Source organism: Cajanus cajan, chromosome 8 (genome assembly GCF_000230855.2).
Source record: "Cajanus cajan strain Asha chromosome 8, NIPB_CcT2T_4, whole genome shotgun sequence".
NCBI classification, from domain to species: Eukaryota; Viridiplantae; Streptophyta; class Magnoliopsida; order Fabales; family Fabaceae; genus Cajanus; species Cajanus cajan.
This window is the reverse complement of record NC_138524.1, coordinates 1,562,292-1,588,141: the sequence shown is the minus strand read 5'-3', so window position 1 is coordinate 1,588,141 and position 25,850 is coordinate 1,562,292. Positions and strand designations below refer to the sequence as shown.

Sequence of the window (25,850 nt, the reverse complement as noted above, 5' to 3'; positions counted from 1 at the left end):
CTTTCTACTCACTTTCCCTTAATCCAAACAACCTCACTTTCTACTCACTTTCCCTTCAAATCTCTCCTTTTCCACTCCTTCTTTTCCATCTTCAAATCCAAACAAAGCCTTAAAGAAAATGCATGAAAGGTACAGCGTGCACGTGTGAGGACTGTGAAACGCGTGTTGCGAGTTGCGTGTGAAGTGACCGGGAACACGTGGGAAAGTTGCGTGAGGGTTGCGTGGGGCAGGAGTAACGCCGCTGTGGCAGGCCTCAATGCCTCACATTTTGCGTATATCTTCAAATTATTTTCTTGCCATATAAGTAACAAACAACGAGCGAGTATATTTGGGCCAACATGTGCGAAAGGCAAAGGGAAATGACCCGAGTTTGAATGTTGAGTTGTGACTCGTCCGATCTCACTAGTCCGGTTCGGTATGAAGGAACTTTTTGCAAGTTTAAATTTAAATCTATTTTATTTGAAGACATGTTCAGTTTAACTCAGTCTTCTTTTATAAAATGTAATTTAATATAACTATATTATATATTAACAATACAATTTCTTGACTTCTTAAATAATATTTTAATTAACATGATATAATGTTTATAAAATTTATAGTAATATTATTTATCTTATTATACATATATTATAAAATATACATTGATTATTAGTGTCAATAAATCAAGTTAACCGGATCCTATCCTAAATATTTTGAGTCTCGATGAAATCCACAAAATTAATCTTATCAAAATCAGACTAGACAGGGGCATGGTAAACAAATTAGAATTTAAGGCCACTTAGGGCACTTGCAATCTTTTTTTTTTTTTTTTTTCATTCAATCTTCATTAAGCACTAGCAAAACACATACACCAAGGCAGCAAACTAATATCGTGTTTGATGTCGCATTTTAAATTTGACTTTTAGAAGCTTATAGTTATACTACTCATCTCACGCACGATTCCTTCTTCCTAAATGAATTTTTAAACCCGCTATGGCTTCATGGATTTCACTTGTGTTATTAGGCACTGGGAGGGTTGGTCACTAAAATCAAAGCAGATTCCTTACTGAGTAAAGATATGTAGGATGATAACACAAAACAACTTATCATTCTTTTTCTTGCTGGACACATTACCGCAAGATGACTTCATATTACCAATTACATGTGAAAAAAGTCTAGACACTCCAATGAGTACCTGATGATCTAGAATAATATGCATATACTTTTAAGTAATCTCGCTTAAGAAGTTGGAGAAGAAATATACCAACATCATAAAAGAAAAAAAATTCAAGACGAACTGCCAATGTATTTGAGTGGAAATTTCAACCCCCGATAATCCAAAATTACCAATTATCTATAACTATGCAACTCTTCTTTAGGTCCATGGTACCGATCCCAAGGGCCAAAACTATCCACATCCAATTCATTCTATGCTTAACAACGCATAAGCAAATATACATTGAAGATATTGCCCAACAATATTTCTGTTCAGAAAAGTCCACTTTCGATAGAAAATCATCCAAAAAATGGGTATTCTAAAAGATTTAGCAGCATGTGCATCTATTGATATAACTATAACGATATCAACCCCTTCACTGGTGATTTGCTCCAGCATCAGATGTTCTAATCAGCTATTCACTGGCACATAAAAATAATGAAAGACCTCTATCAGCTATCAAATAAATTCAAATGCATCCATCTGGAAGATTTAAACATTAATGTTCACTAGCCTGGTATCAAACCTTCCGTGGCATTAGGAACTATACATGCATCTAGCGGGTGTGTTTCTTGTTCTACATTGAAATAAATAAAGAACATGGTAAGTAATTTATTTATCAAGTAGGTAGAAGTCATGATGCTTGAAAGAAGATTAACTGAGATTTAAGTGGCAGAATTACACTCACAATCAATTGGATGTTTGTCAATTTGGCGAGATGTATAATGCGCAGAAAGTAAAAGCAGTGAAAGGAATGCACTAGCCACAAAAATTGCATCAAACCATCGGTGATAAAAGTCAAACTGAATATCACCACCCAACACCTCAGTTATAATAATCCTGCCAAGAGATTCAAATTAGACAACATGAAGATAAATACCTGATGATCTAGGGAAGTTTAATGAAACAAGGTTTAATTAATCTTTTAGTCCTTATATCCATGCTAACTATTTGTTTCAGCTCTATACCAAAAGACTCTACATTTTAGTTTCTATACTAGCAATTTCTTTTTTAAGTTTTAGTCCTTGTGCCTCCATTTTGTGACGGTTTTACACAACCAAAAAGCTAACAATACCGACTAAAACTTAAAAAAATTACCTGTACAGAGACTAAAAATGAAAAGTTGACACAGATGTAGGGACCAAAATATGAAATAATAACTATATTTCTGCATGACAAATTTGCATCAATCAAGACAAGCGCTACAAACTAACAGGCCCAAACTTTAGTCCACAACTACTTTGAGTTTAGTTCTAAACCATGAAAACTATTCTACTGATTGTATAGATATCATAGGACTATTGATGTAATGTTGTTCATTCTTCCATTTCCATTTATCTTCTCCCTTTATTGCTTTATTATGAGGATGTCAGGAAATCTCATGGACAATTTGATTTTAAAAAATGTTTTTTCAAACTAAAATGCCATGCCATCATGTTCTCACTTCTTTTGTTGACAACTTTTTGTCAACATTTCATTGTACCTCTCTTACCTTCATATTGATGTGTTGATATCTCCATCCATTAATAAAATCTAAAATCCAAAATTCTGATTATTCTGGACAGGTTTCTACTTTCTACTATGCAAATAATTTAAAACATAATTAATGAATAGATTACTACTTATACCTGTATTCAGTTGCTAAGCTTTTCCTGATTAAAAGAATAGAAGATACAAAATACATTCCCATTATCTCAGACAAAAACAGAACTACATTGCTTGAAGATCCACTTCCAACTCTTGAAACAGCAAAAAAGAACTGCATGCAACCCCAAAAATGGAAGTTAGTCACATTTATAACAAGTCAAAAATACAGATTACATACTGTATCACTTACTATATTTAGTGAAGCCAAACTGTACCTGGATGCATGATATAGGACTAGAAAAAATCTTAGCATAACGCTCAAATACACAAAATAAATCTCAAATCAACCACAACAGTAGAAACTTCCTTCAAATTATACTCAAAACTGAAAGAAGATTTTTCGTGGTTTACACCTAATAATAAAGCTTGTCCAGTCCAAGCACAAATCCTTCTAAACTAACTATAACCCATATGACATATAGTAACTTGCTATAACTCTAGTGATGTAGTTCTACCATAATTATTCCAAATGAACCTAAAAGCAAACAAATAGAATTCCTAAAAGAAATTACTGTGATAATTATTTATCCACAGCCAATACACTAAAATGTAGTTCTGCAATAAAGAACCCGAAGCACTCTAATTGTGGATTCTGTGTTTCAAGCATCATATGATGATATCATTGTGTCCCTTGCTCGAAAGTTTTCTTCTGTTTGAATTGGAAGTAGATGTTGGAGATTTATGTCATGTGTTCTTCTCTGGGACCACATATGACTGACTGAAATCAATAAATGAAAGTTCTTCATGTTGGATGGCCATTATTTCAGTGCGATGAAGATGGCATCTCAGTTTCAGTTGAAGTGGACATTTTGACATTATTTAGGTATTGATCACAGGCTCACAGCCACTTATTTCTGTTGGTCCATATTTCTACCGGAGATTGCCGATTAGCATGTTTTCTACCTTTTTTCTTATGTAGTAACAATCATTTTAAATATTAAAAAAATTATATGCATTGCAAAAGAATATAAATATTGTTTTAGACTTTGGGTAGGTTTGCTGTTGCCTCTGTTGAGGTAGGTAGATTATACATTTACTGATTAACATACATGCCAGTAAATTATATTGTTTATTCTTCCATGGCATATTGATTCTTTGGTGGATCATCCTAGATTGTAAGCCAAAATCAGGGGCTGATACTTTTCATTTGTGTTTGTGAATTGTGATGCAAAGTCATATTGCTATTATACATAGATTAGCTTCCTTTTAATGGAAATTGTCAGTTCTTTCCTCAGCAGCTCAACTGGCCGACCCTCAATGAAAGCGCAGATTACCAGATTGTAATTTTATCAAGAACACTCTTCAAGTTCTGTTTAACAGTAAAGCGTACTAATATAACAACCACCATTTGAAAGCAGCATGAATACCTTCATCAGATTTGTTAAGAATCCACGCACTGATATCACAACCAGCATTCCGATGAATAGCAAGGAAATGTACTGCACAAAAAAATGCAGAACAAATTAAAATAAAAAAAAAAAACCATGCAGTATCATAAATAAGTTCACAACAAATAATTGAAACATTCACAAAATATAATATTCTAAAAACCTGCTATGTTCTTTATAATTTTTTTTAATTACAAATAGCAAAATATCTACCGAGTCAACTTTTATGGAAAAATCCAAATACAAAAACAGCAAAGACATGTGATGAGCAAGTAACTAGTGGGAACTAGAAAGTACAAATGTGATCTTGCTAGAATGCATTCAGTTAATCAAATAGAGGGATTTGTGAATGACAGAAAAATTCACGAACAAGAAGAATTATTAGGGACTAGCACGCATTAGCACATAAATAGAGCATATTTGATTAATGAATTCCCTACTTTTCAACAAGTCTATTAAATAAGTTGAAAGCTATTTCTGCTTCATCATCTAAAGTGTCGATGGTGATCAGTGACCTCAATATAAAGTTCTGATTACTGATTAGAGAAAGGATCAACCAAAAGTGGACAAAGAAAGTTATCAGACTCAAAAGCAGCAATAGTAAACAAGTCCAAAGCAAACTCTTGAACTTTATAACGTAAGAGGAATTTAATGAGTCATTCTCATAGAAACATTAAGATATTTATTGTTAAGATTTAAGAGAAATTAAGGCAGAGAAAATAGAGTAAATAGGGTGCTCTAGCTTAACTGTAATCACTCTCAGTACATATATTTATCCTAATGATTTTAGGACAAGTACATGCAGTATAATTAGAACAAGCCCAACTCAATAAACTCTATATATAATAATGCCCATTTTGATCTTTAAATAAGAATGCACACAGGTTCGGTGTCACATTGAAAAGAAAGCCACCATTTAATTCTAGAAAGTAATGGCAAGCAACTGGACTCTTACCTGTGATAATAAGGCTGCATTTATTCCTATATCAAAGAACTGAAGGAATATACTTATTATCCTTGTCACAGGATCAACTGAACCATCCTGCCGTAGAAACAAATTATCACCGAAGCACATTAACAGTTTAAGTGTCAGCCCAAAAGCTAGGAAGAAGTAATTATATTAAGATATTTTTGACAACAATGAAAGATGATCAAATTAAAGAATCGTTGAGGAATACAATTTACCTGTTTGAAAACAACACTTTGCAATGACTGCCAAAAGAAAATGATTAAGTTAGCCATACTATCTACAAACTAAAAAATAATAAGAAATCTCATTTGCTAGAGAAATGAGAAAATACTATTATCATCAGACAGACCTCACACACTGACAAAAAATATCATGTATTAAGTCAGCCTCAATCAAACTTTCCAACACAGGAATAGAATCCATAATAGAGAGAAGTAATACAAGCTGTGAGCTTATAAAACTGCATGGTGTGCCACGATAACTGATTACATGCAAAAATAAAAATAAAAAACATTATCCTACTTCCCTAATTACCTATTAATTGCAAGAGAAAAATGACCTAGAAATAGCATTATTATCTAGTATAGGTTGATCCTCCAAGAAATATATGTGATCATTTCCTATTATTATCACAAATTATTTATTACTGTTACTATTGTTTGAATTAAATTTAAAATAGAATAATAAAGAGATAGGACAAGGAATCTTTCTTAAAAGACCAAAACAGACAAGAAAGTTAAATTCATCAAACTCCCGCTATTCAGATGTTAAACACAGAAGGCAGTTTAACGTGTCAAGATTCCTAAATATAGAAATTAGCATGTCACATTTTCAGCCAACAGAATATTTTGGTAATATTACGAATCCCGCTTCACAGGCTTTATTTGGGTACAGATTTAATGAGTCAGATTCCTAATATAATTAGCAATTTACTCATAGTCTTGGAGAATGTTGCAATCAAACAAGTTAAATATTAGTTTTAGCAGCATCATTCAGTAAATGAATTTCCAGATTGATCATGCAATTCTTGCAAATAATCTATACCTTAAGAAAGCTCCAATCCACTGGTTACAACCATTAGCTTTACTAAGAATTATCTTTACTAAGAAAGAGTAATTATAACCTATAAAATATTGATTCTTGACATCACAATACCTTGATCATTTTATACACACAATATACAGAACAAGCGTAGCCAAGCAGATTCTGCATGTGTCCTCTCCAAGTTCGAGAATAAGCAGCAGCTTCCTGCAAAGTGAGTACCAGTTTTCCCAACAATCAGATTAAAGGAAAAATATAAAGTGTGACAAAGTTCAATCACATTATATTTTGATAGAAAAAGAACTCAGCCATTTTTTACGATTTACACACATAATTTTATCATTTACTATAGCATATACATTTTTAAAAAAGAAGTTGGTCACACTGTTTTTCAGTTTCCTAAAGGAAAATGCCACACTTTTTGGTGAAGATAATCATGGTTCGTGCTGGATTACCATTGGTCATCAATTTCACATCCAAGACAGGTTTCCTCCTCACCCTGATATAGATATAAGGAGAGAGAGATTTGTGAAATATTCCATCCTAGCACCATATTATTACCTTGTTGGCTTTTGATCTTGTTGAGAAACATTATCCATATGAGGAACTTAAACCTTGTGGCAAACTTTACATTCCCAAAGGGGTTTAACAAGGAGAAACTTCTTTATATTGGAATAGTGATTGAGAAGGATATATACACACACACACACACATCATTATCAGTAGAAACAAGAGACCAAACTCTTCAAAAAGGAGACATAATTGTTTCATTTATTCTTTAACAAACTTTCCACACAGGCCATTAGCATTTTGAAATGTAATAAAAGCACAACACATAACTATATTGTGCTGAATTTACTTCAATAGAACAAGGCATATAATATGAGGATTGATTAAAGGGGTACAGGAAATTAAATATGACTACATACACAATTCTAAAAAGTAAGGGTAATCCAACATATAGTAAACCTTTGCTTGACGAAGCTCATAGATTTCCAAGAACAATTGCTTTGAAAGCTCTTCTAAGGCCAGAACTTCTGCTTCCAAGCCTTTAATATCTACAAATTCAACAAAATAATAGTTTAAAATTTGTAATTAATAATATCTCTAACATAATTACAGAAAAATAGGATTAGATGGTTAGAAATACCACTATTAAAGAAATTAATTCACAATAAGTATTCAAATAAAATAAGAAATTCACTTATAACCCCTCAAGTAACCAAATTTTGCTTCCGAATTCCAATCAGATCTAAACACACTATCATACAGATTAAAGACAGGGGCAACCCAATTCTCTTAATATCCAATATGGAAATCCCTATAAAATATTCATTAGCCATTAGCCACTAAGAAACCACAAACACTTTTCTCGAAGAAGTTATAATGGTCAGTAAGAGAATTTCATTGAAAACTCAAGCATTAGTGTCCAACCATACGCACCAAATCACTGCATAAATTCGCCCTCATTATATAATTATCAAAAAGGATAGATGCTTTTCAGCCTCCGTCTTGCTACAGTACACAGCCTTTACTTGCTTTGTTGATCATATAATTCTGAACACTTTGGCTCCCCAAAATTTAAATTTCAAAACTGAAAGGTTCAAATGGGCTTTTAAAGAGTAAAAGAGAACTGACCTTGCTCTTTTTGATCCTCATGCACGGATCGAACAACCGTACCAACAATTCGTTTAATTAGAGACCTAGCATTTAACTTCTGCAACAAACAAGTTGAGATAAATCAAGAAAATGGTAGGAAAGAAAATGACAAATAAAACAGGATAATACCACTATGCCTTGACAAACAAAGTAACAAACCTTATATGTTTTTCATACCCAGGAATCATGATTCCTAGGAATGACTATAATTTGTTTGGTTGGTCATAAAAATTCTTTGGAATATTTATATATGTTTCTTAGGAATCAAATATTTTTACGATTAGTTTTAATAGAACTTTACTAGAAATTTTAATTATTTACCACATTAATGAAGGTAATGTGATATTTTTACCAAAGTAAAAGGTGTCTTTCAACTTGGGAAAGTTAGATTGTCACCTCTCCCATGAGAACAAATTTGTGGAAAACATAAGTAAAAAAGATTTCAGGAAATAATGTTTTTCTTTGGAATGTTATTTTTTAAATAATAAACTAAACATGGAAAATGAACATGCTTACTTCAGATTCCTAGACAACTAAAAACTTCTTGTGTACCAAACACCCCCTAAGTAATAGCTTCCCCCTCTAAGGAAAATACACCTTTTACAATTCAAATCAAATGAACTTTACAAAATTTCTTATAATTTATGAAACTAAAGCAAATATCAACATATTTATTTTATATGTGTTACAGATATTGTGAATATATTACAGATATTGTGGATACATATATTATGGTTATTATCCTCACTATCAATTAGGGATATGATTAGATTAGTTTCCATAATATTAGAGATTAGTATCTCTATCATTTATTGTATTCACTCTATAAATAAGATTGGTATGTGTACAACAATACACACAATTCCTGAATCACAACAATATGTAAATCATTAATTGTTATTAAGGCCATAGTTGTCAATCTTGTATAGCAGCAAGTAGTGGCCAACTATGAAAATGCTATAGCAGGATAGCCTGTTTTAAATATTAAATACAAAATATATAATTTATACTACACATATAAATACTCAAAGCAAAAAATGAAGAAATTCATGATAAATAATTAGTCACAGTTTACACACACAACATCGAAGTAGGAGCAATAAGTGCATAGCAATGAAGTCAGAAAAATAAAAATAAAAAAGATGATGGTGAAATTAATAGAAAAAGGAGAACATAACAAATTACACCAAATTTAGCAGAATGTGAACTATGGAGTTTAAAGGAAGAAGAAAAATGGAAAGTCCTGTAAAGTATGAAGGAACAGATGTCAAAACAGAGATAACTTTTTGTGGAATGGTCAAGGAAGAATGGTTTCAAATCCTATTATGTTTCTAAAGCAAAAAAATGCTTAGAAAAGAGGAAAGAGATCTCAATTTAACCCAAAAAGACCTTAAACAACATTGTTTTAGGGGTAAATATGAGTTTTTGGAGCTTATAACATGATAGTGTTGTTGCTATAACATGCGAAAAGCTGCTATTGCAGCTGCAATGGCCACTATTTGAATCCCATATTGGCCCAGGACTACTACTCTGCTACCATTTATAGCCCGCTATTGACTACTATGGTTAAGGTACACATTCACAAATTCCTTTTTAAATATTGACTTGTGCCATACATGGCACTTTTTGATGGTTGACACTTGACACAAACAAGGGAGCTAAATTTTATGCATATATGCAAATGAGGGAAAAATCAATAACTTCAAGGGAGTCACTATACCCTGATACTAGTTACAGGATACAGTCATGCTCATGGCCTCCATTTGGTGATCTACTAATTGTAGCTTTGAGGGAATTTATATATCTAAGAATATAAATAAATTGAACTACTTTGTTGCAATCTGAAGTCACTTCGGCTTACTATGTGTACTCTCATTTTTTTCCCTCGGGTTTCATGTCTGCCCAAGGTGTAGTTTCTCTCCTTTGTTTCCATTAACATATTCTTTCATCAAATTATAAAGGTGCGGTAAAAAAAAAAAAAATTCCAATCATCATCATAAACAAGTTGAAAGGAAAAAGATAAAAACGTAACCTCTTCAGATCCTTGCTTGTGCTCCATCTCCATCTGGCAAAGAATAATTTTCTTTTTCTTTGATATGCAAGTCTCAATCGATTGCATTAGCTGTCTCTCCAAGGCCTTGATTTCAGTTTCCTCAATCTCCCTGATGAAAAGTGATAAATAACTGTACGGGAGGTTTACTGCCCCAAAACCGGACAGGACAGCCATGACAGTAACACCAATGACCCCAATTCTACTCACCAGTTGAGGCATGGTGAAGAAACCTGAAACATTAAGAGTATGTTTGGATTCACGTGAATTATGGTTGGATGTGGATCATCAGAAGTAACAATTAGTTGCTTTTGCATCAATTTTGATGTAATTCTTGTTTAACCATAGATCGTGGATGTGAAACCAAACATGTACAAATTTGGAAACATGAAATAAGAAATAAACACGAGGAAAGAGCACGGGAAAGTGAATTAGTAGTATACCTTTATCAGGGGAGGGCATTGGAAAGTGAATGCCCATGCGCCAAAAGGCATAGAGAAAAGCAAGCAAGAAGAGAATTGCACCAAGCGCAGCCCTCTCGGTTCTGATGCCGCTGTTTTTGAGCATCAAGTAACAGTGGTAATAAGGGAGGAGGAAAACGAGCAACAGAATCAAGCAGAACAAGTCCACCTTCCAGTTCACCACTCTTGCCCTGCACAACAAAATAGAAACAAAATCTAAAATCTGAGAGTGGTTACTTGAGTTTGTTAGGGTTATGTTACATACTCTTTGGAGAGAATGGGAATGATTTCGAAGAGAACGAGCTGGAGAAGATTGCAGGAGAAGGCGAAAACGACGCTGAAGATGATTTGAACGAGGACACGTTTCTCTTCGTACTCTTTGTAGAGACGACGGTTCAAGAACCAGAGACCCGCCCAACCCAGCAAGCACAAGCATCCCACCACCGACGCCCCTTCCAACATTCCCCTTACCCAACCCATCTCTGTCTCAATTCAATTCACTTCTTCTTCTTCTTCTTCCACTCAGTTACTTCTCAATCAAATCAACAACCATCGCATCAGATCCACTGCTCCAACCAACGAGCCCTCGCTCGCTCTTCTGATCTTATCTCGGCTACAATCAACAACAACAACAATATGCGATGCTTTCAATTCATCAACCACCGATTCAAGTAAGTTTAATCACCTCCTTCTTTTCCTTTTCGTTGTCCAACTGCATCAAAGGTTCATACACTTTCCCATCTCAACTCCTTATTATATTTTCGTTTCATTTATTTTACTAATTGTTCATACACAGTCCTATTATTTTATTGCAAACTTTTAAGTTCGTTTCTTATTACCAGTTAGAACTTTAATAAATTTATTTTCTCTTGAATATCGTATCTTTCCATACAAATTAACACTGGAATAAACTTATTTGTATTTTTTAAAATTTAAACTGTTATTTATCAAAAGCAAATTATTTTCTTCATTTCTTAATTTGATTCTCTATTAATAAAAGCTTTACACAGTAAATCAATAAATAAAAAAACTTATTTATAAGATTTTAAAATAATTATTATAAAAATTAGCAAATTTGTCATTTATGTTAGATTGTAATTGAATAATTATATAAAAATTATTTTACATTATCAGTATATTACTATTAAATCCTTATTAAAAAACCTAATTTAATCTTTTAATTTTTTAAAATAATACAACATAATTATTTCTATCAAATTGAAATTAATGATGTTAAATTTTTATAATATAATAAGAAAAATTAATTATATTAAATGTTATTTATGTTATGAATCTTATGATTTAACTGTGACATGCATGTGATATTATGTTCATAGGAATATTCATTAATACATAATTCTTATTAGTTTATTTTAAATGTTTTAGATTAAGCAGAATTTATGAAACTAGAAGAAAATATGTTTTCTTTGATGTTTTCTTTGTTCAACATTTTATTATAGTTGATTAGAAACATAAAGTTAAGTACTTCTGCAACAAATATTGTTTAGAATTGTATATTTAAATTTAATTAAATGTATTGAGTTTATTTTAAACTTTTTTTTTAACAATGTTTGTATGAATTGTAATACTCATGAAGGTCTTACATTTTTTTGGCTATGAACCAAATTGAACAAATTAAGTAAATAAAAGACTTTAAAAAGTAACTTAACCCCCATATTATATGAATTATTAAAATTCATCTAGTAGTTTAAACTTTTAAAAAAATATACATAATCTTAAATTTAAACATTATTATTGTGGTTTCTAAAACTCCTATATTATATTGAATGTGAATGTTATTATAGACTATCTTTTAATAAGATTATCTTTGTTTAATTTTATTGAATGATTGTGTTTTTAGAAATTTTTCTTAACTTATAATATGTTTTTTTTTTTTACTTTTACTAGTTGAAGAACATTTCAACATGTTTTTATAAATTTTTCTTAATTTTTTTCCCTTTTAATGATTATTCTCATTTTAATTCTAAATTAAATTTCAATAATTTGAAATAAATTATTTATTATAAAATTAAAATAGAATTATATGGAAAAATATTTATTTACAATAAATTTTAATTATAATATAATTTTTATAAATAAAATACTTATTTATTATAATTTTTATTATATAAAATAAAAAACTATCTTGTATCTTAAATATGCTAAAATTATTATTTTATTTTATATAAAAAATTATCATAAATAAATACTAAAAATATTAGATAAAATGCCGCTAAACTATAATTCTATCATAAATAAATGTTAAAATTTCATAAATTTTTAATTTTTGTCAAAGAACTTGATAGACAATTTTTAATGAAATCTCCTCTCTTAATCATGTTTTTTATTCAGAAGATTTAAATTGAAAATATTGTTTAAAGGAATCGACTAATATCTGATTTTTAATATTACATAAGATAAATATTTATTTTATATAATTATAACTTATAGTAAATAAATATTTTTAATATATAAATTATAATAAATTAAAGTTTTAATAATAAATAAAATATTTTTAATATAAATTATATTTTAAATTTATAATAAATACTTTATATTATAATATAAAATTATTTTTCATTATTGATAATTTTTAAACAAATATTAAAATTAATATAAAACTAAAAGTAAAATAGATAAATCATAGGAGATGAACTCCAAGCGTGTGGTTCAGCGGTAGGGGTTGATCCACGCTTAAGCAAGATCAGGGGTTCGAATCCTGCCTTATGTATGCAGCCACGTTAAATCTTGGGGCCAACTATCCCACCCTTTCAGGTGCCTCCAACGTAGCGAGGAGATTAGTAACTGCTGTCGGCGGTGGATACTCCAGGGACAAACAAAAAAAAAAAAATCATAGGAGATGAGATATTGAAAAAATAAATAATCTCTAAAAATACTCCTATAAAAACCAAAGAAAAGAGAGTAATTTGGTTTATAAAATACTAGTTTCTAGCATTTTTGTCGACCAAAGAAAGAGTAAATTTGGTTTGGACTTTGAAATGTTAAGATAAATATTGGAAAGAAAGTGCTGGAACTATATATTCATTGAACCTATTATACGAGAAAACCAACAAACACTCCAATGGACTACATCTTACATCCAAAACTAAGAAAGGCTTTTCGTAAGTAAATTCATCAGCTTCATAATATACATATTTTGACAAGTTTGGCAGAGTCACTATACTTCATTATTCTAAGCTCTTAAATGCAAAACTAATCAATCTCAAAAGCTTATGGACCAATTATAACCGAACACTAAAAAAAAAATTAATGAGCATATTAACGCAAACTAGCTCTAGTTCTAATAATCGTTGACAATGACTACACAACCTTCCTTTATTTTCAAGTTCTCTGCTATGGCCTATGGTAGACGTTAAAATTTTTTACAATCGCCTAAGCTGCACTTTTCTTAAGGTAGGCAAAGACGGCAATAGAGTTGGAAAACGAAACAACCTAGGACAGTCATCGATTATCAGACTTTGAAGGCATAACATTTCATCATTGCTTAAATTCCACTCTTCATTATTCCACTCTTTTGATTTATAAAAATGACCCAAATAAATAACATAAAAAGTGGCCCGAGAAAAATAACAGAAAGAGCATAGACACATAAGAGAAGCTATAATTTTTTCTTCTAAAAATTCTTTTATTTCATTTTCTTGAAACAACTTTTTCTGTCTTTTAATTAAAAAAAAAAGTTTTCTAACATACCCCAGATAAAAATGAGGTTAAACAACTCCATTGTTTAAGTACTATGGGAAGAAGGTGGACCTATAGCCAGGACGATGCAGGAGGACTGATGGAAAAAGTGGAGGTACTCTATTAAAATTTTCAAATTTGACTTTGTTGTTATGGATGTTTGTCACAATCATCTTTAATCATATAATTCTGTAGTATTCCTTGTCTTCATTTCTTGGATATTGAAATCGTTATGTTAATCTCCAATACTCAAGAGACAGGACACGGCTCCACAAACCATGAGCTCTATTCCTTGTTTCTTGTATAAATCTTTCAGCAACCCATCGATGCAGCAATGGCCCAACAGGGATTTCAAAGTCTTCAGGGAATATCCCAGGATAGAGAAAGCATGGTTTTAATCTCCTTGGATGCAGCAATGGCCCAACAGGGATTTCAAAGTCTTCAGGGAATATCCCAGGATAGAGAAAGCATGGTTTTAATCTCCTTGGTAGGTTGTCGTAGCTGAGTTTGAGAACTATATCCTTCACTTGGGTCTCATCTCGAGTAAGATATACCAGTTGACATGACTTACCACTTTAGACCATTCCCTGTATGACTTTTCCTTGTTGGCTAGCAGTCCCGTTAATACAACAATTGAGAGTGGCAAACCGCGACAACTTACAACTATTTATTTGCCTAGAGGCTCCAGACCAAAAAGAGCACTCTTCGCCTCTAAACACTTTCCTAGAAAAGAGCACCCTTTCTTTTTCACTGAGAAATTGAAGGTAGTGAGGAGGATGAAGACTAGTATGCAAGGCCACCTCTTTCACCCGACTAGTGATCAATATTCTACTGCCTTTGTTGTTGTCGGGAAAAGCATCTCGCACCTCATCCCAATCTTGTGTTTTCCATAGGTCATCGAGGACCACTAGATACTTTTTAGTCTCCAAGCATTCCCGCACCATTTTCTTCAACTCTTCTTCACTCAAGCTAGAAATGTCTTGCTCTTGAGTGTGTTTCTTACCTTTCTTTTTGCCTCTACTTAGATACTCAACATTTGGCATCAGATTCTTAACAAGGCCAAGCAAAAGCTCCTTGGCTTTGTAATCATTCGACACGTAAACCCAGACGTGGCAACTAAAGTATTGTTTCACTTTGTTGCTGTTATAGACCTTTCGAGCAAGGGTGGTCTTACTCTTACCCAAACCCCCCATGCCAATGATGGAGATAACAGTACGTCCCGAACCACCTTCCAAAAGCTGCCTTGATGATTACATTGGAGTCACGGACAAAGCCCACTACATCTTCCTCCTCCACATTTCTTCTTAGCTTGTGGAGTGATAGCACCCTTCCTTTCTCCTCTTATTCTTCTGCTGCAGATTCAATATTACTTTCTTGAAACTGTGTTTGATCTTGTTTTCACGTATCTAGTTGAGAGTGGTTATGATCTTGTCTATTTTCTTGGATACGTCATGGAGCAATATTGCTTGGTCGAAGCTATGGAGCAGCCTCCTCAGTGTGGTTCTCCTTTTATGAATGGCCACTTTGGCAACATACGTGTCAATGACATCCTCAGCTTCATGGGCCACATCTCTGATTTGGCTCACCACTGTTTTTTGAATGTAGTTGTTGGTCTTTGCGGCTTTGAGGAAGTCGTGGATCATTTGGAGCTCATTCTGGAGGGACTTCACCTTGTCCTCCACACCACTCAACAACCCAACTTCGTGTGCCACCAGTTGGGACTCGTGATCTAAAGCGAAGGAAACTACGTTGTCTACCATTTACAGCAGGGGGGGATGTATGCGTACTTGTAGATACAAATTTAAGGTTGGGGTTGGTGAGGACTCGGGAAGAGATATGATATGATATCCTCCTTCCTTGGATTGAAGCTTGCAAGCACATACTATGGAATCGAAAATATATGGTGTGGAGAGTAGTTGCAATAAGTTTTTTTACAAAGACTTGGGGTTAAGAGTTCTATTTTCTTTTTTTATTTTATTCTTGACAGTTACTTCGCTACAGCCATTTTTATTTTTGCAGTCTTGGCATATACGTTGCAACAACCATTTTTGTTTTCGTATCTTGGCATTTACCTTGCAACAACCATGTACAAAATTCAACTCCATCTTCCCCTTAGCTGCATAATTGCACCTTCCATTCACTTGCCTTAGAATATTCATAATGATACATTCATTTGCTCTAGAATATTTGTAAATGTTCAACCCACTTTATATATATATATATATATGAGGAGGGTTATAATGATATTGGTATAATTTTTATTAAGTATTATACCACTCAATAACTTTATATTAAATTTGAATTTTAAAAATTCAACCGTTAGATTGAAAGTTCATATCTCTTAGATCATATATACAAAAATTTATATTAATCCAAGATTATTTGATTCTTCATTCTTATAAAACAAAATTGACATAATATATTCATTTCAAAATATACTAAAATATGAACACTTTGATTACTTTCAAGTTGTTATTTAATTTTAACAAAATTTGATATACACATATAAAGTGATATGAAATTTCAATCTAACAGTTGTATTTACAAAATTTAAATTTAATATAAAGTTATTGAGCAGTGTAATATTTAGTAAAAGTTACACTGATAATATTATAACTCTCCTCTTTTTCTCTCTCTCTATATATATATAAAAGTATGTATTTTATTAGAAGTATTGTATTTGAGATAAACCTCGTAAAATCCAATTACACCTTCGCGTTAGGTGCTTCATTGCAACTTCGTCCCATTTGCAATAGAATATTTATAATGCTACAACAATCAAATAGAATAAAAAATATAAGCATCCTACTTCTACAATTAACTGGTATTAAGTGTAGAAAAACCAATTCCAAAAGCCAATGTAAGCACTATCCTACAACTTTATCTTTTGCGTTTTTGGACTTCCCTAAATTTACTTGATAAAAAATTATTTTGGTTTCCTAGGAAATTTTCACACCGCATGGATTGATGGGAAACTAATCCCTTGATGTGCAGAAGGATTCATATTTCTCGCAAGTGACATCATTACAAACCTTTGCCCCTCCATCTAAAATGAAGCTTACAATTGCCAAGGATGAAACAATTTTCTTCATTTTCATCCTTGTACCAACTTTTTTTATTCATGTTGTTCCTATAGTGCAAAAGTAAATAAATCAGTTTGAAGGTTTCACCCAAACCAACGAAAAGGGAAGCCCGTGCAAAGCAAAGCAAAGGACATTTGAAGTTCTAACTTCTAAGGGATGCACTGATTCATGAACAAAACCACTAACTTTATTCAGCATAAATTAATACAGTACTAAGTAATTATGTTCGTTCATTAGATACAAAACCAAGAATGTTCCGAGGTTCTACAAATATCCACCAACAAGATAAGATGTTGGTCTTGCTTACAACAAGAAGCCGAGGATCCATAAAGTTGTACAACAACTCAGCTTGAATAACAATACTTGAACATGGGATTCCTTTGGACCACTCATATACTACTAAACTCGTTGGATCCTTTCATAACATTGCACTGAATCTTGAAGGACTGCCCTCAGTTATCTGCAACGATATAATTAAAAGATTCAGCTATACCATCCATACTTAGAAGCTGAAACATTACCTAAATTGAATCTCATTCTTACCATTTGGGGACTGAGAGCTCATTGCAGAGAAGTCAGAAGACATAGACATAGGAATGGATATTGAGAGTTGAGTTGTCGAGAAGGCTGTTTGGTTGGATCTCTCATCTTCCAAACCAGACCATGGCTCCCTACGTTTAGGCCATTCATTAAAAAATGGTCGAAGATGCTGGCCCTCCTTAACATGTTCTCCCGATGCATATTCCCCCGATAAAAATGAATTCTGGGGATAATCACTATGCAACATGGAATCATTACTTGACTTTGATGTAGAAAAAGAGGAAACTCTGGTTGACATCAAAGGCCATGCGTTTTCCAACTGTGATTCCATTTGGAGAACCTTGTTGCTTCCTGAAGCTTCAGAAAAGAAGCAATGCTCACCCCCCTCAGATTTAAGTCCTTGAAGATACCTGTTTGGTTCAAGTAAAATTGCTCACATGGTCATATTTAATCATACAAAAATTTATCATTACAATAGAACAAAAATGCCTTATTGGCAAGCCAAGTAGTACAAATAAATAATCAAGATGGTGATTACATGAAATTAGCAAAAAGAAAAAATTGAAGAAGAAAAAGAGCAGTAGACTAGACAAGGTCACCACCAATGCTATTGTAGTTACAGATGTACTATTATTCAATGAAAGCATAGCTTTTGAGGCCTGGTGATTTTGAATAAACTCACATTGAAATTATATGATGGAAGCAACAATGAATTAAAGAAAAAAAAACTTATATTGTTATAAGATGAAAATACTAAATTAAGGCCCTAAGCTGGATGAAATGAAACACAAGCAAGAAAAAAAAGGTCCTAATTCAGAGGAATAGAAATAATTGTCTTACATTCTGCAACTTACGATTTCAAAAAGAACAAAGTAATATGGTTGTGTGGAACAGAACAAATTTCCCAACTATATTCAAACAAAAGCGTGAAGAGAAAGTGTGAGACACCCTTCTTTTGATAACATTGAAGGAAATGCTATTAAAGATATTATGGCCTTAATTAAAGATAAATTTTCTGTTCTATTCTTTATTGGTGAAGTATTTTTCAAATCCCAAGCAAACAACAGGTGCGAAATATGGTAAGGATTTCAATACCTGTATTCTTTACTTGGAATCGCATAGGGAATGGAATCTAAACGATAATTGGTTTGGTCGGTTCCGGAATCAGTACCCTGGAGATTACAAAAGGCATTTGCGGGAAGGTTCTGAAAGTTTAGGGTTCCACTGCTGCCACCGGTGACAGTGAGTGATGTCACAGTTGAAGATGATTGTGTCAAAGTTTGTGATTCCACAGGCTTTCTTGAACGGTTGCGGCCACGGTGCATGTGGCGCTCGCAGTACTTGGAGTCTGGGTATGCTTCCTTGGAGCACCTCCACTTTTTCCCATCAGTCCTCCTGCATCGTCCTGGCTCTGGATCCACCTTCTTCCCATAGAAGGAACAATAACTCACTGCAAAGTTAGTCATGCACAGCTATTTCATTACCAACATTCCAAACACACCCCAGACCTTAGTGAACAAGAGACATTCATTTGGCAGCAATAAAGACAAAATGGAAGTATACATAGCTAATAGGCGAAAAGCTGGAGATAAGGAAAGAAACCAATCAGCCATTCTTCTGTGTCAATAATTGCATCCATAAAGGTAAAAGAAAATCCCTATGAAAGATGACTTATATGATTGCAAATGTATTAAGTTAGTGTATTTAATTGCAAAAAATCAAAGGAAAAAAATCCAAAAATGGAAAGATAACATGTTCTGGGTCAAGCCACCTTCTTAAATAACAATCCAAGAAACAAGCTTCACACATCCTTACCATAAATAAGCCCAATGGGTCATTCAGGGTTATTATTATAGCTACCGTAGCCATATGCAGTCTTTAGGGTTGAAAGAAAAACATTGATGTTACTTGCACATAAATGGCATCTTTACTTGCGGTTACAGACAAGGCAACACCAAATTAAAAGGATCCCTAACGAATGCCGAATAAAGAATAAAACTTTTAAAACTCTTATGTTTTTGGGGCACAGAATACTTGAGCTTTAAAACATGGGCATAGGTAAATAATACCAAAACGAGTTCTTTGTATAGAAAAATAGAAAAGCAAAGCAAGATTTAAGAACTCACGTGTGGGATGGTGAAAGAAGCCGTGTGAGAGAGAATCGAAGCTCTTCTGAATGGGGAGCACGAGATCAGGAGGCACAGGAAGACCCGCAACCATGTACTTGAAGATCAAAGCTTGGTGTTCCAGTTCCTGCCACTGAGACACTGTGAATGGGGACCTGCCATAACTGTTACTCAAACCCATCAAAGTCCCTCCGCCACTGCTGTTCATGTTTTCCACTACTCTTAGTCCTACTATTAATAACGCAACAACACTCTTCTTTCGGTATCCAAATCAAACATAGTCAGACCCAAAAGATAACGAGATCACACTCAGATCGAGTTTTGTCGGAACCATTTGGGTTTGTTTGTTGTTTCTTTCCTTGTGACACTGCGCGCGTGTCGATTGTCTTGTGTTGTGTCCGGATGGCGATGCTCCAAGTTTAAGTAAACTAGCATTCATGTCATACTTAACATTCACTGCTTCCAATTTCATCTCTTATTATTTATTTATTTTATCAACCCAATTTCCCATGGCTAATTTTTTATGCTCAATTTTATCCAAGACTAATCTCTATTTTTTTTTTTTTTTTTTGGTTAGAATGTTCTTCCGCTCACATTTTTACATTCACAACTCGAATTGATTAAGTGATTGAGTAAGAACTATTCATATTGACAATTTTTTATATTTTTTTCTCTTATTTGGTCAGATATATATTTTTGTCTTATAGTTTGTCTTTAGGAAAGTTTTAAGAAAATAATATAACTTTTTTGTCATTAATGGTATAAATTTTAATATGAAAAAGTCCTTAAATAAGGAATTAAAATATGATTTAAAGAGTTTAATTGAAGTATATTGATAGTATAAAAAAATCATACAATTCTTTAATTACATTTTTTTATGTATAATTTATGTAATAATTATTTTAAAAATTATATTTAGAGTCATTTTTAATAAATCAACAATATAATATTAATAATTTTTAAAAAGTAAACTCTTATTTAAATTGATGAAATATCAATAAATTGGGGGTGCTTTGGAATAATAATTTTTAAAAATAAATAAAAACCTTGAAAAATAAAAAAATTATTTTACACATAAAATTGTATATAGATTTGGCTTATCTAAAATTAGAAAAATGTACTTTAGAAAATAAAGTATAATAATAAATGTTTTATTAAAAGATTAATGATTAATATTATAAAAATTTAATTTTACCACAATTTCTTGATGAACATTATAAGTAAATTACACCTCTTGACTTTAAAAAAGAGCCAAATCCATATAATTCAAATAGAGGAGGTGTTTATTTTTACTCTTTTTCCTTTTGTTAGATTTGGTCATTTACTCATTTTGTTGCGAGCATCATCTACTTTTATTATGCTACCCTTTAACGGACAGCAACAACGCGTGATGGGCTGGAGTAAGGTCGGGCCCAGTGGCCCAAAGCACCAAGTGACAGATATTTTTGAATTTGGCCACCGTTGGAGGAAACCATTCACTAGTTGCCGGAATGCGGGTAACATTCGATGTGGGGCTCAATCTCTTTGAGATTGGAAAAAAAGAAAAACAGAATCGTAAATGTGGTCCAAAGCAAAGCAATGCAAATGCGTGGAATTCCAGTTTTAGGCTTCTTGGTTCTGTATCATTGCCCATGTACCCTGTACCTGTAGCCGCAGGAACTATATTATTGGAGATGAATGAACTAAGGAACACATAACTACAGAAGAACTCAAGCAACGTCTCTTACACCTCATGGTCAAGGATGGTTTAATTATTCATTGGTTGGTAACCCATACTTCATCATACATGGTCCACACCCCTATGCCCTATCTTCCACACCTACTATCCCTTGTGGTTCCTGTTTGTGTTTTGTCTTTCAAGGGTGTACTGAATAACAGAATACGTAGATAAACATTAACTGATTGCATTCCTTAAGAAACAAATGTTACATTTATATGGCTATGCTAAGGAGAAAACTTTGTTCCAAAAAACAAAACCTACTCTAACAATCTCTATGATTTATAAGAAATAAATTTCTGAGTATCCATCCATATTTTGGTTCAAGCCAAAGAAAATTGTCTATGCTAAGCATGACAGTTACAGAACACATCACAAAAAGTCATGTTGTTACATTGCTTCCTCGTATATGAAAATAAAATTCTGAATTCAGTCAATTGTAAGCTTGGAGGGTTGCCACTTGCCAGGGTGCTTAAACCTAAAAGTATTACAATGGCAAAAGTCGTAGGGACAATACAATTTAAGGAATATATACTTGCCGAAACTATATCATTTTGACTATTGGTTGTTGCTTCAAAAAGTTTGTTGTGCTTATGTCCTTGATATCAGATCACGTGTAGATTCTTACTTTTGTCGGTCATTTTTTCACCATCACTATTTGGATCTCGTACATTTTTTTTTGTCAAGTATCGTGCCGTGGCTTGCTTCGGTTGTAATCAAAGGCATTTCTTCATTTCATGATTTGGGTAAACTCGCAAAACATCAGGGATGGAACCCTCGATTCCTTTTACTTTATTTAACTATTATTAATCTCAATTAATCATGTTGTTGATTGATCAAAAAATTATTTGAATGGATCAGAAAATTAATCATGTTGTTAAGTATCTAAATTTGATTTTTATAAAATTAAATTCTAACACATTAAATAAATAGTTAATTCATATACTTATTTTTATAATTTAATCATCAATTTTAAATATTGAATTTTCATTATTTATTCTTATGTAACTACACAGAAATAGTGAAATCCTTATTTTTTTGTTAACTTAAAACACTTGAGTTCATCATTATTTATCAATGATATATATATTAATATATAAAGGAAATATACATTTTAACAACTACTTTGATTTTTATATTTTGTTAAACTATTATATCTTTTTTATTTAAAAAAAAGTATTTTTAATCAAATTCAATACCTTAAAATTAATAAGTTAATTATAACATCAGTTACATCATTATATTTTATTAATTTATTTTAATTAATTTTTTTTTTAATTGAGACAGAAAATGTCTCGATCCACTACATATAATGTAGATGTCATTTTTTTTACATAAAGTTTAAAAATACTCATGTAATATATGAAGAAAAAAGAAACTATCAAACAATATAACTTTTTCGCCAATTTTTATTTTTCTTTTTTGACATTATCCTTGCACAATTTCTAGATCTACTCGTGTCCAGAATTCAAATTAACTACGAAAAATTATGGTTTGGCTAATTAACTCAAATTGAATCCACCACGCCAATGAAAACCTACTGAATTTGGTCCAACTCACAACAAACGCGAGATAAACTTTGTTTTCATCTTTTCATTCTCACGATGATGAATTTTCAACACGAGTCTTTTAATAATAATAAACCACTTGTGATAACAGTGCTCTGTATATTGAATGACATAAAATGCTATATAGGCCAAAAGGAGACATTTGATGCAATAAGTAACGAATTATTTCTCATAGAATTCTTATGTTCATATTGTTAATTCAATGTTAATTTTATTTACAATGTTGAGAGTTTAAATATTAATTTTGTGAGTTTTTATCTAATTACCACCTCGACATTACAGCCACGACAATCAAAATTTACTTAAAATGGTGCTACTAGGATTTCATTAAAATATAATAAAATAAAACTTACCACGCCATAGTACCAATAAAAATACGTGTTCGATTTACTATTTTTCAGTTGTGTAAGAAACAACGTAGGGTCACTAGGTTCTCAACCCTATAGTTCATTAGTTCTTACGGGTATTGAGTATTGACTATTGAGGCAGCCTATTGATTTTGCTATTTATTGCTTACCTATATCCTTTGGATAGGGTCCGAAACAATAATATTCGTAAATTCAAATTTTGCGACTCGAGTTCTCAAGTAGAAAAATAAATCCCTTATTCGTTACAACATTCTTAAAAACCAAAGGAAAAGTAAATGGAGATTCTATGTTTTAGTTATTGCCATTTTTCTTTTCCTGTTGTGTAGAGTAGAGTAGGAGCAACTCTAGTATATGGGTGCTTAAAAGATTTTCTTAACTTTAAAATATACAACTAATTCATAAAAAAAATCTTAATATACAACTTCAATATTTTTGACGAAAAGACACTAAAGAGTGAGATAGCTGGCCCCAAGATTTAACGCGGCTGCATATAGAACGCAAGATTTCTGGCCCCAAGATTTAACGCGACTGCATATAGAACGCAAAATTTGACTAACGTGTATATGTTTCAATATTTGGTGCGTATTCATAAAATTGTATAAAAACTGATATTCCTACTATCATTTGTAAAATATTGTACTTTTATCTATCTCACGTCGCGTTATTTATAATTTATTATATATTAAATTTCTCTCTTTCTCTCTTAATAAAACAAACTATATTATTGTACAAACGTCCGACCATTTATCATAAATATTGATTAGATTTTATAATTGAACTTTAAAATAGAATTTATTTAAAGATTATATATTTATAAATAACACATTCGCTACAATACTAAGTTGAATGATGAAATCATATTATTATTAATATTAGTATTTTAATTCAACAATGATAAAATCATTTTAATAAATCTAATTATTTTTAATATTTAGATTGAAAAATAAAAACTTAAGCCAAGTCATGAGAGTATTTTGAATTATTTTTTTACTTCTAATTATAAAATTATTATCTTGTTTTCACCTTACTTATTACTTTTAAAATTCATTTAATATTTCTAGTATTTATATAAAAAAAATGAATTGGGAAAACATATTCCCGGTTAACGGTACAGCGCCCTAATAATAAGTTTGATTCCTATGTATATCCAATTAATTTGTTACATAGATCTGGGCAATATTTGAAGATAATATCAAGTTTGATTCCTATGTATATCCAATTAATTTGTTACATAGATCTTGGCAATATTTGAAGATAATACCAAGCAAATCATAGCCGCTTGAGTGATTCTAAACTTAACCTAATCATCATCTTTACCAATAAGGTCTGAAAAAATCATTGCAAGAACTTGAGCTCATCATTTGGTAACTCATCTAATAAAAATTTAAAACAATAAAAACATTATAATTAAAAATTATGTGCCAAAACGATTCCACACAAAAACAGAGAAAGTGTATGAGCATCTGAATGCATGAGCCTAAAGAGACCCACACTAATATCTCAGCTCAAATTTTTATCGGCAACGTACAGCGCTGAAATCGCTATTGAATAAGCAACACAGAGACTCTAATTTGTTGCCTTTTCATTAACAAAAGGCAATGACAGGAAAATTTTCGATAAAAACCAAATAACCTGAAGATCAATCTTAGATCAACGGTCCACAATACAATTATGCCATCGCTATAAAAAAAAATTAAAAAGAAAACATTTTTTTATTCCAAATTGATAAGAGAGCAACGCGGTAAGGGAAGCCTCAGATTCAATAATTTGAGCATTCGTCAGAGACAGAGTCTCAGATGGTACGGACAAATTGATGCATCACAGGCCAAAGACAATGATCGCAATGAACAAAGATTTAGAATTAAACAAAGAAAACTAAAGACGGAATTCACCGCTGTGGAGCAAGCGCATACAAAACAGAAGACAGCAGCAAGTAGCGTAGCTGTAAAGGGATGAGTTGCAGATTAAATAGGCGACAATGAAATGAAACCCTAATTCTCTTTGGTGAAGTTACCATTTTATCCTTCATTCTTTGTTCTGGCCCAGCCCATATCCAGATATCTCGTTACCCGTTGTCTATGGGTATTCAAGGCCTCGCGATAAAGCCCATTGTTGGTGGCCCAAATTAAGACTACCTCCTTGCCCCGAGGCAATAAATAAATATAGATAGATCTTAGTTTTTCAAAATGTTAAATATAATTTGGTTTTTATATTATTATAAATATTCATCGTATTAACGAATATTTATATCCTAGTTATTTTATTTTTCCAAAGTATAAATCAAATTTTAAGAGCACGAAAACACGTCTAAAACAACTTAATTAACGTAAGTAATAGT

At 32.0% G+C, this 25,850-nt stretch overlaps 3 protein-coding genes and 1 non-coding gene across 8 annotated transcripts; all 4 read right to left on the bottom strand.

Moving 5' to 3' along the window:
• Window positions 1–1,251: 1,251 nt before the first annotated feature.
• LOC109798465 (GPCR-type G protein 2) lies at window positions 1,252–11,206 on the bottom strand. 5 transcript variants are annotated; one of them, XR_003804118.2, is made up of 13 exons: window positions 10,677–11,206; window positions 10,394–10,602; window positions 9,933–10,183; window positions 7,880–7,958; window positions 7,211–7,299; window positions 6,356–6,448; window positions 5,416–5,442; window positions 5,186–5,272; window positions 4,210–4,281; window positions 2,824–2,954; window positions 1,884–2,035; window positions 1,710–1,772; window positions 1,252–1,617 (listed from the first exon to the last, which is right to left on the bottom strand). XR_003804118.2 is itself a non-coding variant. In XM_029271269.2 (13 exons), coding segments are annotated over exons 1-12 (1,407 nt in total). In that variant the 5' UTR covers window positions 10,892–11,206; the 3' UTR covers window positions 1,252–1,617; window positions 1,722–1,770. The 5 variants fall into 5 exon arrangements, 3 of the variants coding, with proteins under 3 accessions (XP_029127102.1, XP_020214363.1, XP_020214362.1); XR_014428430.1 differs by having other exon boundaries at window positions 1,252–1,610; XM_029271269.2 differs by having other exon boundaries at window positions 1,722–1,772.
• Window positions 11,207–13,976: 2,770 nt separating this feature from the next.
• LOC109798708 (disease resistance protein RPP13) lies at window positions 13,977–16,033 on the bottom strand. Its single transcript, XM_020359072.3, is given in 5 exon segments — window positions 13,977–14,661; window positions 14,664–14,804; window positions 14,806–15,355; window positions 15,357–15,490; window positions 15,493–16,033. Coding segments are annotated over 5 exon segments (1,524 nt in total). The 5' UTR covers window positions 15,871–16,033; the 3' UTR covers window positions 13,977–14,340.
• Window positions 16,034–17,362: 1,329 nt separating this feature from the next.
• Window positions 17,363–20,291, bottom strand: LOC109798768 (growth-regulating factor 4). Its single transcript, XM_020359159.3, has 4 exons — window positions 19,860–20,291; window positions 18,829–19,183; window positions 17,737–18,143; window positions 17,363–17,653 (listed from the first exon to the last, which is right to left on the bottom strand). Exons 1-4 carry the CDS (start codon window positions 20,065–20,067, stop codon window positions 17,646–17,648), a joined length of 978 nt encoding a protein of 325 aa, XP_020214748.1. The 5' UTR covers window positions 20,068–20,291; the 3' UTR covers window positions 17,363–17,645.
• Window positions 20,292–25,260: 4,969 nt separating this feature from the next.
• On the bottom strand, window positions 25,261–25,339 carry LOC114915937 (small nucleolar RNA snoR117). Its single transcript, XR_003804201.1, has one exon. It is a non-coding gene; the product is annotated as a small nucleolar RNA snoR117 (small nucleolar RNA).
• Between the last annotated feature and the right edge of the window lie 511 nt (window positions 25,340–25,850).